The 13,609-nt window shown below is 45.7% G+C and overlaps 1 protein-coding gene across 7 annotated transcripts in view; it reads left to right on the top strand.

Annotated features, from left to right (window-relative positions):
• Positions 1-3,781: 3,781 nt before the first annotated feature.
• BSDC1 (BSD domain containing 1) overlaps positions 3,782-13,609 on the top strand; it is a 38,048-nt gene continuing 28,220 nt past the window's right edge. For 4 of the 7 annotated variants that reach the window (XM_060140692.1, XM_060140693.1, XM_060140694.1 and 1 more), the window contains exons 1-6: positions 3,897-3,932; positions 4,198-4,258; positions 9,037-9,153; positions 10,354-10,403; positions 11,485-11,652; positions 13,090-13,144. In XM_060140692.1, the coding sequence (XP_059996675.1) occupies positions 3,906-3,932; positions 4,198-4,258; positions 9,037-9,153; positions 10,354-10,403; positions 11,485-11,652; positions 13,090-13,144 (478 nt within the window). In that variant the 5' untranslated portion in view covers positions 3,897-3,905. The other 3 variants (XM_060140695.1, XM_060140691.1, XM_060140696.1) reach the window with 2 other exon arrangements.

The raw sequence follows: 13,609 nt of genomic DNA on the forward strand, positions 1-13,609 counted from the left end.
GTGGCCAGTATGGCTGGAGCAGAGGGAATGAGAGGCCTTGTAGGTCAAGGTCAGATCAACTATGTAGGGTCTTAAAGGAAACTGTGAGGCTTTAGTGGCTTTTCCTCTGAGTGAAATAAGAAGACACTGGAGAATTCTGAGCAGAGGAAGATTGTGATCTGATTTACATATATATTTTTTATCGTGGTGAAATACATACAACATAAAATTTATCACTTTAACTATTTTTAAGTGTACAGTTCAGTGGCATTAAGTACATTCACATTGCTGTGCAGCCATAACCATCATCTATCTCCAGAAATTTTTCACCTTCCCAAACTCAATCTCTGAATCCATTAAACAATAACTCCCCATTCCCATCTCCCCCCAACCCCTGGTAACCACCGTTCTGTTATCTGTTTCTATGAATTTGACTATTTTAGGCATCTCATATAAGTAGAATATTACAATATTTGTCCTTTTTGACTGGCTTATTTTACTTGGTATAATGTCTTCATGGTTCTTACATGTAGCATGTGTCAGAATTTCCTTCCTTTTTAAGGCTAAATAATATTCCAACATATGTATATACCACATTTGTTTATCCATTCATCTGTCAACAAACACTTGGGTTGCTTCCACTTCTTGGCTATTGTGAACAATGCAGCTATGAACATGGGTGTACAAATACCTGTTTGAGTTTCTGCTTTCAATTCTTTTGGGTATATACCTGGAAGTGGAATTTCTGGTCATATGGTAGTTCCGTGTTTAATTTTTTGAGGAATCACCATACTGTTTTCCACAGCAGCAGCACCATTTCACATTCCCACTGTCTTATGCTTTTTAAAAGATTACTTTCAGGATGAATTAAGACTAGACTAATGGGGTGCTTCCCTGGTGGCGCAGTGGTTAAGAATCCGCCTGCCAGTGCAGGGGACACAGGTTCGATCCCCAGTCCGGGAAGATCCCACATGCCATGCAGCAACTAAGCCCATGCACCACAACTACTGAGCCCGCGTGCTGCAACTACTGAAGCCTGCATGCCTAGAGGCCATGCTCCACAACAAGAGAAGCCGCCGCAATGAGAAGCCCACGCACCACAACGAACAGTAGCCCCCGCTCGCCACAACTAGAGAAAGCCCACGCACAGCAATGGAGAACTAACATAGCCAAAAATAGATAAATAAATAAATTAAAAAAAAAAAGATTACACTAACGAAGGCACGAGTGGGAACGCAGAGATACCAGTTACCCACATGAGAGATGATGGTGGCTTGGACCTGCATAGTAGCAGTGGAGGTGGTGAGAAGCGATGGGATTCTGGTTTTGTTTTAAAGGTAGCATCAACTAGATTTGCCAAGGAATTAGCTTTGGAGTATGAAAAAAGTGCGGAATCGAATTGTCTCCCAGGTTTTTGGTTTGAGCAACTGGAGGGATAAGGTTGCCATTTACAGCTTTGGGGAAGTTTGCAAGAAGTTGAGGTGGATACATCAGGAATTTGGGGACATGTTAAGTTTAATATGTCTATTATACAACCAAATAGAGATAATGATCCTGGTGTTCAGAGAAGTTGTGTGGGTTGGAGAGAAAATTTGAGAGTTTCCAGTGTATAGATGGCATTTAAAATCATGATACCTCATCTGGGGAATGATTACAGACATCGAAAAGGAGAGGGTCAAGGGCTGAGCCCTAGGACATTCCAGCGACAAGAAGTGGGTGTGAAAAGAAAACAGCAAAGAACACTGAGAAGGAGATGCCAGTGAGGTAGAAGGAAAGTCAGAAGAGCAAGATGTCCTGGAAGCCATGTGAAGAAAATGTGTGAAGGAGAAGGAAAGTGATCAATTGTGTTAAATAAGATACTGATGGTTCACGTAAGATAAGAACTTCAGGGAATTCCCTAGCGGTCCAGTGGTTAAGACTTCAAGTTCTCACTGCGAGGGCCTGAGTTCAATCCCTGCTTGGGGAACTAAGATCCCCACAAGCCGGGCACTGCAGCCAGAAAGAAAGAAAAAAAGAATTGCAAACTGGCCATTGCTCTTGGAACCCTACCAAAAGTGATTCAAAGGACCGTGGGGAGGCAAAAACCTCAGTGAAGTGGGGTCAAGAAAGAATGGAGACAGCGAGTATAGGGAATTGTTTCAGGAGTTTTGCTGTAAAGGGGCGTAGGGAAATAGTGACAGATTAAGATAGGGTTAGTTTTTGTTTGCTTGCTATTAAGATGCGAGAAATAATAGCATGCATGATGACAGAAATAATCCTGAAATCACCAGGCTTCCCTGGTGACACAGTGGTTAAGGATCCGCCTGCCAATACAGGGGACATGGGTTCGAGCCCTGGTCCGCGAAGATCCCACATGCCGTGGAGCAACTGAGCCCCGTGTGCCACAACTACTGAGCCTGTGCTTTAGAGCCCGCGAGCCACAACTACTGAAGCCCACGCACCTAGAGCCCATGCTCCGCAACAAGAGAAGCCACCGCAGTGAGAAGGCTGAGCACCACAATGAAGAGTAGCTCCTGCTCGCCACAACTAGAGAAAGCCCATGCACAGCAACAAAGACCCAACACAGCCAAAAATAAATAAATAAATTTATTAAAAAAAAAAGAAAGAAAAAATCCTGGAAAGAGGGAAAACAAAATGACGGGGGGTTGGGGGGGGAGAATTACTAAAGCTACACCCATAGACAAGTGATGATAGATAACTAATAAAGACCTACTGTAGAGCACAAGAAATGCTTCTCAATACCCTGTAATGACCTATATGGGAAAAGAATCTAAAAAAGACTGGATATGTATGTATGTACAACTGAGTCACTTTGCTGTACAGCAGAAACTAACATAACGTTGTAAATCAACTGTACTCCAATAAAAACTAAAAAAAGAGAGAGAGACAATGGGATCTAGGCCAAAGTATGAGGGCGCAGATGCAGGCTGGTAGCAGATGAGGCAGTAAGAGCAGGGGAGGCCTCCTCCGGAAAATCTCTGCCTCTCTCTCTCTGTCTCTCCCTCCGTGTCTCTCTCTCTCTCTCTCTCTCTCTCTCTCTCTCTCTCTCTCACACACACACACACACACACACACACACTCAATCCCCCTCCTCCAGACTGTCTCAGGATTCCTCCAGACCACATCCAGCTCACGTTGTTTTGAGTTAGGTCGCCAAGGGCTGAGGTAACTAAATGTGTCTCCCCCATTTCCTGAGAGCCCCCCGCAGAGGCTGCATCGAAGTCACCTCTGAATTTTCCTCCACACACCTCCAAACCCCGGCCCAGAGCTCCGCAGACTGCGCTTGCTGAATTAGCCCGAAGAGACCCCAGGCAGCTGCTACGTGGCGGGTTTCATAAAGGGAGGCGGTCCTAGCCCTGCGCTCAGGGACGCAGACATTCGAGCTCCAAGCCGACTCGTTCCCTTCCTCCCCTCTACTTCCAGCAATCCGAGACCCCAGTCGCAGGGCTGATCTTGACCCAAAGCGGCCACCATATCGGATGTCAGTGGCTACCGAGAGAGGTTCGAAGTTGGTGGGGGTGGGGCTAACACTTGGGGTGGGGCCTGAAGACAGTGCTGGGTGAGGATTGGACCGAACGTTCAGGAGTCGAGTTTTATGTTTTTTTTATTTTTTATTTTTTAACATCTTTATTGGGGTACAATTGCTTTACAATGGTGTGTTAGTTTCTGCTTTATAACAAAGTGAATCAGTTATACACATACATATGTTCCCATCTCTCTTCCCTCTTGCGTCTCCCAAGAGCCGAGTTTTAAGTCCGAACTCTGGACCGAGACTGGACCTAGCTCAAGGAGGCGGAGCCTAATGAGGGAGGGGGGTGGAGATTGGGCTGAGGGCGGTGTCGGCGCGAGGATTGGGCCGCGCGCTCGGGGGCGGTGCTTGAGGGGGCGGTGTCGTGTCGGAGGTCAAAGGTCAGTAAATAGTGGTGATGTCATGCGGGCAAGATGGCGGAAGGGTGAGCCAGTCGTCCACTTCTCGGGCGTTGGGCCCTGAATTCTCCCAGGGTTGGGGTGCTGGGCCAGGGTCCCCGCGGGGAACAGGAGGCTAGCGCGGGCCTGGACGGAGCTGAAAGGGCGGGGTGGAGTCTCAGCATGAGGGGGTGGGGAAGCGGCCTGCGAAGTCTCGGCCCGCGGGCCACATCTGAGGAGGGAACTGAGACCCGATTCTTGAGCGGGCGAGAGTCGCGCTGGGGGGCCGCCAGATGTGTCTGTCTTCCACAGGGAGGACGTGGGATGGTGGCGGAGCTGGCTGCAGCAGAGCTACCAGGCAGTCAAGGAGAAGGTAAGCCGGGCCGGCGCCCTTCCTACGGCAGGGCCCGCGCCGCCTCACTGCAGCCTGGTCCGAGCCGTCCCGCCGGACCCGTGTGGGCTCCGGGCCTCAGGGATGAGGCCGACTTGGGCCCTACGGAAAGACAGACCCCAACTCAGACCAGTGTGACTCTAGCTACAGTGAAATAAATACGGTCTTAAAGCCTGCAGCGACCCTGTGGTAGGAATCCGTGGGAAGGAGCGGTTTATTTCCGCTTGGGAAATTCACAACTTCGTAGAAGAGAGAACATTTGATCTCGGCCTTGAAGAAAAAGGATTCTAGCGATAGAAACCTCCTCTGGTCATTCAAATATTAGAGTATATGCCACAGCCAGCACTGTCTGACTCTGTGGTCCTGAGGATACCGACGTTAGCCAAGCAGGTGCAATCCTGGACCTCCCAAAACTCACAGTCTAGTGGGGAAACAGCAATCCCTGTGGCCCGAGTGAGGCTTGGCTCTGCCGGTGGCAATGCCATTGTGTGTTGCTGTTTAAGTCCATGCTAGTTCGTCAAAACCAACCCAACTGAATTCTGGAAAAAGTTAATTACTGTTTAGCTCAAGCAACTGGGGTGAGTCCTGCTTCAGGGCAGACTCCAAGAGGCTTCTGGCTTCAGTTAAATCAGTCCTCTATTCTGGGAGCATTTGTAGCGTAACATCACTACAGCCCAGCAAAATCTGAGAGTGACCTGAGCTGTTTATGTGGTTGATGAAGACTCAGAGAATTTCAAGCTGAGGTTTAATAGGAGAGACCCCAAAAGAGCTTGCTTTTTGTTGAGTAGTCTACTGGAAGGAGAGTCTGATGTTCATTTAGCAAATGTTTTGTGAGGGCCTCCTGTGTGTTAAGTTACCCTTAACGTTGGTCTTACCATAACTCATGAAAAATAGGTAGTTGGTTAGCCTTCCATCTTTGTTCTCTCATTTGAAGCAAGGCGAATGGGTGTTGTTTCTGCCTTTGACAGTTCCCCATTTGGAAAGAGAAAACTTAAATTTCCTATTCTTATATGAACCTAGGCAAGATATTTAACCTCTCAAAGCCTCAGTTTCTCATCTGTAAAGTGGGAATACTAATAATACCTACCTGCTAGGATTGTTGTGAGGATTAAATGATAATATATGTAAAGCACTAAGAACAATATCTAGCATACAGTAAGTACTAAATAAGTACTTATTTTTATTATTAAGTACTGAGAGCCGCGGGGAAACCTCTTAAATACCTGCAGTCCATTTTTCCTTCCATTTTGTTCTTGGTCTTTCAGTGCTTTCCTGGCCTTGCTTCCTTCCCTCCCTATGCTGGCTCCGTCTGGACCACTCAATTCCCAGCACCCCCAATTCTCTTGCACCCAATAGCATATATTGCCCCAGAAAATACAGCCCTTGGTGCTGTGATCTGCTTCCCTCTGCCCCTTCATTCCTCTGGGTGTGTGTGTGTGCTTGCTTGCCCACGGACACTAGTAGGGAAAGCCACGATGCTCTTTGGCCCACTGCAGATTCCCCAAACTCTCTGGGCTGGGGCCCCTCACCCTCCACCCCTGCCCCAGCAACTTTTTTCAATCTCACATTTGCTTCTCCCCTTGCCTTCAGAAACTTTCCCCAAACCTAACTCTTCCTCAAGTCCCCTGTCCAACCACTTCCTCTTTTACTTCCAGGAGACAAGCTCACCTCCTACTTTTTAAAATTTGAAGTCAATAACATGATCTCTCTTAACTCCCTCCCCACCCCTGAAGCCACTACACATAGACTTATCTATATAAACACTCAGCTTCACCTACCACTTGCCAAATCCAGTGGTGGTTTTCAGGTCTTATCTTTCTGGACCTTTCTGCTGCATTAGACGCTAGTGATCACTCTCTCTTTCCTGAAACTCTACTCCCTTGGCTTTTGTGGCATGATTCTCTCTCAGTTCTCCACATACTTCTCCAGGCTTTCACTTCCTCTTTCACGAATTCTTCTTCCTCTGCCTGCCCTTTAAAGGTGGTGTTTGAGGAACCTTATCCTCACACATTGCTTTGTTCACTCAACAAACTCTTTCATTTTAGGGAGACTCCTAATCCTTTTCTGTGAGATTTAGTATTTGAGGAGAGCTCTGGCTAGCCGGGTGTCCCAGATATCCCACAGTCACTGCAGATACTACATACCAAAATCATTGTCACCATCCTCTCTATAAACCCACTCCCCCTTCAGCATTTTCTTCCTCAGCTGGCAGCACTGCAATCATCCAGTCACCTAGTTTAGTTGCCAGTAGCTCTTCCCGACTCTTTCTTGTCCTGAGTCAAAACATCTATTTAATCACCAAATCCACCTTTTTTGCCTAGTATTTCTTGAACCAGTCCCATCTTCTCATCCTGACCAGCACTGTCCTTGTTCATTTTCTTCTATTTCCTTTCCTGGGCTATTGCAACAGCCTCCTGACAGGTCTTCCTCCATTTCTGATCTTGTCACTCTTGGACCTATAGTCCATGCCAGTCTCTGGAGTGACCTGTCAAAAACGTGAGTCTCATCATGTCCCACCTGCTTCAGACTTTGGTGGTTCCCCATCACCAACAGGGCTGACCAGGCCCTCCAGGGTTGCCCTCTCAAGCTTTATCCCTCACCACTTCTGTGTTACCCTTTATTTTCATTAGGACTGAAGTGCTTGTAGGCCTCAGTAAACCCCAGGCCCCACCACGCCCAGGCTGCCTTAGTGACTCCTGCTCATTCTTTAAGGCTCAGACCAGGCCTGTCAACAAGTCTTTCCAACCTCCCCACAATACACCAGTCACTGCTCTGCCCTTGCACATCAGCACTGTTACGTGAGCATTTTCCCCAGTAGACTGTGACCTGGAGGGCTGGCACCATGTCTGTTCATATAGGTCCCCTAAGAGCTCACAGTCTAGTGAGGGAGACAACCATTCATCAAATAATCATGTAAATGGTTATGTAATTAAAATTGCCCTGGTACATACCAGTCTAACAAGCACACATTTTTTGAGTGCCTACTTTATGCCAGGCTTTATGTCAGACACTGGGAGAGCATCAGTGAACAAAAAACAAACGCTCTATGTTCACAGAGCTCACAGTTTATCCAGGAGGATAGATACGAACAGGTAATTATAAATCTAAAGGACAGTAAATGTTAAAGAAGAGAAAGTGCAGGTGCCCATGAGCAGGGGAGCCAACCTACATCTGAAGGAAGTGACATGTAAACATAGCCAGGTGAGAGGGTTCGTTCATTGTGTTTGTTCGCTTGTTTTGAAGAGTTAGAACTATGTGTCAAGGAGAGGGAGTGATGTGTTCAGATACCCTGAGTTAGGGAAGATGGTAGAACATTTGGGAAACTTGAGGAAGGCCAGCTGGAGCTCAGTGAGGGGCATCGTGGGAGGGGATGAGAGTCCGCCAGGGTGAGATTATATGGGCCTTGTAAGAGAAGGTAAAGATTTTATACTTGCCATAGGATACCATGTAATCACTGAAGAATGTAAAGCAGGGGCATCATGGTCTGCTCTGACTTACTAAGCTCCCACTGGTGTCACGAGGAGAAGGTAATAGAGGTATCTGATGCAACCTGGGAAAGGAGTCTGGTTGAAAGAGCAGGTTGGCCTGGACTAAGGTGGTGGTGGTGTGGATGGAGAGAGAATTGATAAATGACTCTTCTACTCCAATTAAGGAGTCCTGAATCTGAAATGGAGCCATTCCCACTCGCAGAGAAGCCTCTGGCTGATAGATGAGATTGTCCCATTCAGAGACTTCCCAGGATGATGAAAACTAGGCAGGCTCTTCTGCAAAGAAAAAATCGCCAGAACATTCAAAAACATGTTTTTAAAATGTAGGTGATTATCCCTGTGTAAAATGAAAGGGCTTGAAGGGGTGAGCACAGTGATAGTCCGGGAACGTGTCTTAGAGTGGGTGAGGATGAAGCAAGACAAGGTAAGACTTAGACAAGAGCTGAGGGCCTGCTGTCTCACACTGGGTTTGAGTGCAGAGTGAGAGTCAGACCGGTCCGACAAGCAAGTATCAGTTCTGCCCAAAGGAGCTCTATGGATGAACAGAACCTTGGGGAATGGTGGAACCAAGGCGGCCTAGGAGAGAATCTGATCCAGTATTTCTTTTTACACCCCCTTTGTTGAATGTAAAAAATCACACACCTTTTTCACTGGTGTTGTCAAAAATTGCTCATAAAAGCTTTCTAAACTATTGCTGTTACCAGTACAACGTATTTATAAAACCTTTCACAAAAATAATTTCACCTACTGTCTCATGTTTCAACTGAATTTCCCTGTGACAAAAAAAGTAAAAATAGAAAACACTTTCCTTTGATTAAACACACACACATACCCCCCTTCTCTTTGTGTTTGAAATTGGAAACAAAGGTCATGACTTACAGCATAGCTAAGTGATGCATCAAAGTCTGTTTTGTTTTCAGACTGCTTGTGCCCCCTTCCCCATTCTGCTCATGAGAACTACTGATCTCTTCCACCTCCCTAATTTCCCAGGAGAAAACCGAGGGCTAGATGAGAGTTCCTCCTGGCCACATAGCTTATAAGTGTCTGGGCTGAGCTCAGTCCCCGTTCTCAGAGCAGCAGGAAGTTCCTCTGTGCTCTCTGCTGTTGGGTAATGCCAGGTCATGGAATTGGGACAAGTAAGCATTGTTTCTGAGCCCAGGCTTCCCATGTCACTGAGTTTTCCATGTTTCTGTATGATACTAATGCACAGGGAATAGGAACAAAGGGTGGTGGCACCAGCTGGCTCTGTCATCCCTCTCTGTCTTCCCTTAGTCCTCCGAAGCCTTGGAGTTCATGAAGCGGGACCTGACAGAGTTCACCCAGGTGGTGCAGCACGACACAGCCTGCACCATTGCAGCCACTGCCAGCGTGGTCAAGGAGAAGCTGGCTGTGAGTACCACCTACACCCTCCAAGTGACTTTCCCACATAACCTGACCTGCCTGGGACCCTGGTGGGAGCTCCCAACCTTTCTACCGTTAAGTGATTATTTTTTCCCATAGGCTCCCATTTTGAAAATTGTGTCCGTCAAGCAAACAAGCTACATATGTTAAGTAATAATAAGCTTTCCCACTTCTGTATTGTTTTAGCAGATCGGCAAAGTCATTCATTGTAGACAATTTAGAAAATACAGATAAATAAAAGAAAAAGAAAGACCTAGAGATACCCGTAAGTCCCTCTTCCAGAGATTAACTACTGTTAATATTTGAGGAGTATATCCCTTATGTATACTTTCTTTTTCAAAACTGGGATCAAATGTTTCATAACCTAGTTTTTGACTTAATCATTGCAAACCTCGTTCTAGAGCATGCATAAATGGCATGGTATTCTGTTATGTGGATTTGACCAGTTCCTAGTTTCCTGTTTGTTTTTTCCAGTATTGTAAACAGTTACAGTGAACATGCTGATTGCTTAATCTTTCCCCTTAATATTTTTTTCCTAATAAGGTATTGGAAAGGATATAGGGTGAATATAGTTGTTTTAGACCTTTTAATATCTACTGTAAAACTGCTCTCCAGAAAGGTTTTGCCAACTTATATTCTTATTGGCCCTGGTTTTATCAATCAGAGATGTATAGTGGAATTCTCCTGTGAGATAGGAGTTAGATTCTAAAGTCAGCATGGAACTTGAAAATTGTATATGGTCAAAGATATCCCTGCAAACCTCAGATTTCCAATGAAGTATATAGTATACTAGTTTTGTATTACAGTTTCTCCTTTAGTATTGGAACAGATTTCAGTTTCTTTGATCATCAGCTGAATCAGTTGCCTAGTAATTAGAGGCCATGTTATGGAAAACATGTTATGGAGTTTTTATAGCCAAGCTTCTTTTGTTGAATCTTGTAAAATACTGTCTGCCTGCTAACCACAGCTACTGATGAGCGTGAATGACAATTAGTAATTGAGCTGAACTGCTGCAAGTCCAGCCAGTAGCAGAGATGCCACTTGTTTCTTTCATTTATTTACTCCTTTTCTCATTCAACAAATATGATTATATACCTGTGCCAACATGTGCCAGACACTATTGATAGTCTCTAGGTTTAAAATACCTGGGCAGCCTAATCAGGAGTAAATGTGACACTTTTCTACAAGGTTTGCAGAGCCTGGTCCTGTCTCTCAGCCTCCCATCCCTTCTTACTTATGTATGTATGTATTTATTTATTTATGGCTGCATTGGGTCTTCGTTGCTGCATGTGGGTTTCTCTAGTTGCAGCGAGTGGAGGCTACTCTTCATTGCAGTGCATGGGCTTCTCATTGCAGTGGCTTCTCTTGTTGCAGAGCACGGGCTCTAGGCATGCGGGCTTCAGTAGTTGTGGCACGCAGGCTCAGTAGTTGTGGCTCACGGGCTTAGTTGCTCTGCAGCATGTGGGATCTTCCCGGACCAGGGCTCGAACCACTGTCCCCTGCATTGGCAGGCAGATTCTTAACCACTGCGCCACCAGGAAAGTCCCATCCCATCCCTTCTTGCTCAAGGGCATTCTGACCAGTGTGGCTCAAGATTGGTACCCCACTTGCCTCTTCTAGGAGGTCCATACATTGGCCCTCAGCTTTGCCTCTACACAAGGCTGTTTGTTCTCATCCTACCCATATGTCCTCAACCTTTCATACAAAATACTTCCTGAGCAATGATGATGATGAGATTGTAATATTACAGTACTGCTAGTTATTAAATGTTTGCCATGTGCTGGGCATTGTACACACCTTATTTCTTTTAATCTCCACAGTACCCCCCTGAAGGAAGTATATTTATCTGCATTTTACAGATAAGTAAACAGACTCTGAGAGGGTTTAGGTCTCATAACCAAAAAGTAGTAGAGCTGGGATTCAGATCCAAGACTGACCCCAAAGCTAGTACCGTTTCCATCACTCTACCCATAAGTCCTCTTCCCCACTGAATGTCTGTGGCATGGATCCTCCCCTGTCAATTTGTGATCAGCCTGGTCGACCTTGAAATTTTGTTGAAACAGCCAGTCAAGGAGCTCTGCTCTGACCTACACAGGCCTACTGTGGCCCTGTTCCGCACCCCCATCTGGGGGATGGGGACTCTGGCTGCCCCTCTCTCCTTCTCCAGCCCCAGAGATGGGGGTGAAAGGTCGTGAGCATTTCCCTGGTCCCCACACACAGTACACTTTGACCCCTGATGCTTCATACCTCCATACCCTGTACCCCAGTTTGCAGCCTGCTCCTGGGCCACTTGCTTCCTCTGTTGGCTTCTCTCTGCAGACTGAAGGCTCCTCGGGAGCAACGGAAAAAATGAAGAAAGGGCTGTCTGACTTCCTAGGGGTGATCTCCGACACCTTTGCACCCTCACCAGACAAAACCATTGACTGCGATGTCATCACCCTGATGGGCACACCCTCTGGCACGGCTGAGCCCTATGATGGCACCAAGGTATTCACTAGCGGCACTGGGCTCTAGCTTCTAACCTGAGCTCACAAAGCAGTACATGTTCATAAAAAATAAATACATGTATATAATTAAATTGGAGAATACCAATAAGCAAGAAGATAATAGTTTCTAAACCCGTAATCCCATCACTAAAAGAGAACCACTGATTCTTCGTTGGTGTATAACCTTCCATTTCTTTCTGCTTGCAAACACTGGTAAAGATAGTTTGGGGTTTTTCTTTTTAACAGAAAAAGCACTTTATACATGCAATTTTGTAACCCACTTAAAAATTTGCAATTAACTATTAGCATCTTTCCTAATCACCATCATTTTTAATGTCTTTAAATTCTTGCAAGCGTATATAGCATAATTTATTCAGTCATTTCCTTAGTGCTGCACATTTGGATTCCTTTCAGCTTTCATCCATAATAAGGAATGCTCTGGACAGCATCTTTATGGGCATGATCTCCACATTTGTGTTATTTAAGACTAATTTCCAATAGGAATAAATGTACAGGGGAGGATATCTTCAAAGCAATTAAATCAACAAGAATGGTAGTATATTTCTATTGCATTTTATCTTCTCACCATTACTTCTTTTTTTTTTTTTTTAACATCTTTATTGGGGTATAATTGCTTTACAATGGTGTGTTAGTTTCTGCTTTATCACCATTACTTCTTATATTTTGTGGAGCGTTTTCTCCCAGATTCACAGTGTGGTGTCACAGCAGTTTGGCCTTCTTCATAGCATTTTACCACATTGAATTTCAATTCCAAACATGATTTTTCAAGCATGTTTTTCAGCACTAGTATTAGCACCACCACTTAGTACACATTTAAGTGGATTGTGAAAATTTTTTAATTATAGGATTTTAAATTATAACAGTGAATCACCAAAATCGCTTGCTGAAGTTGTGATACAGCCAGCCCATGCTTCCTGCAATAATGAGGAAGGAAGGACGGGCTTTCCATTTACCAGCTAAAGTTTGCCACTCCTGTGGCCCTAATGGGAACACAGATTGCAGAACACAATGGCAGACTGGCTATGAAATTAAGAAATTCTTGATGAATTGTTTTAATTTGAGGGAGTTAAATATTTCAAAATTTGCCAGTAAATTTTGCACTTTATTAATATACTTGCACTAACATTTTTCATATCTCACATAATTCAAAACCATTTTATACATATAATTTTATAGCCTCCTTACCCTTTATTTTCTTAGTTTCCAGGGGTGGAATACTGGGTGAAAGACCATTTTTCTAGGAGCCCCAGTTTTGGACTCCTAGCCCAGTGCTCCACTCCATAGCCCACAGTGTTAATTGCCAGGTGCCCTGTGGGTATGGTAGCCAACAGGGGAGAAGCTGGTTGTGGTTGATCGGCAGAGAGGGGTTGCTGTCTATCCCCATCACCCCAGAATTTCTGTTCTCTGTTTTTTTTAGGCTCGCCTTTATAGCCTGCAGTCAGACCCAGCAACCTACTGCAATGAACCAGATGGTGAGGGGGTAGCACTGAGGGGGCAGGCTTGCTGGGCAGGGAGACCAAGCGGGTCTGGATTGCGCACCCTGTTTGTCTCTGGTAGCAGTGGCCAGGCACCCCCTGTGTAGAGGGACCAGAGTGGGGCTAGTTTGACCCTTACATCTGGTGGGATGGGTTGATGGTCCCCCTTCCTCCCTGAACCCAGACTGTCTTCATCCCCTTCTACAGAGGCTTTGCTCCTCTCGTCCCTCATCCTCAGCTTAGGCTCCTTCCCAGCCCTGCTGCCCTGCCTGCCTTCCCTTTGGCCTGTTTGCTAAGCTCCTGCTGTGCAGCAAGCCCCAGGATGGGAACCAGACACCAGAAATGAGTCAAACCCTCAACCAACCCTGTCCAGACCTCCAGGAACCTGCTGTTAGGAGACAGAAACAGGGAATAAAGCAAAGATACTAGAGATAGAGTGACTTGACTGCTTCCACAGAAAGA

The sequence above is a fragment of the Lagenorhynchus albirostris genome, chromosome 2, assembly GCF_949774975.1.
Source record: "Lagenorhynchus albirostris chromosome 2, mLagAlb1.1, whole genome shotgun sequence".
Classification (NCBI taxonomy): domain Eukaryota; kingdom Metazoa; phylum Chordata; class Mammalia; order Artiodactyla; family Delphinidae; genus Lagenorhynchus; species Lagenorhynchus albirostris.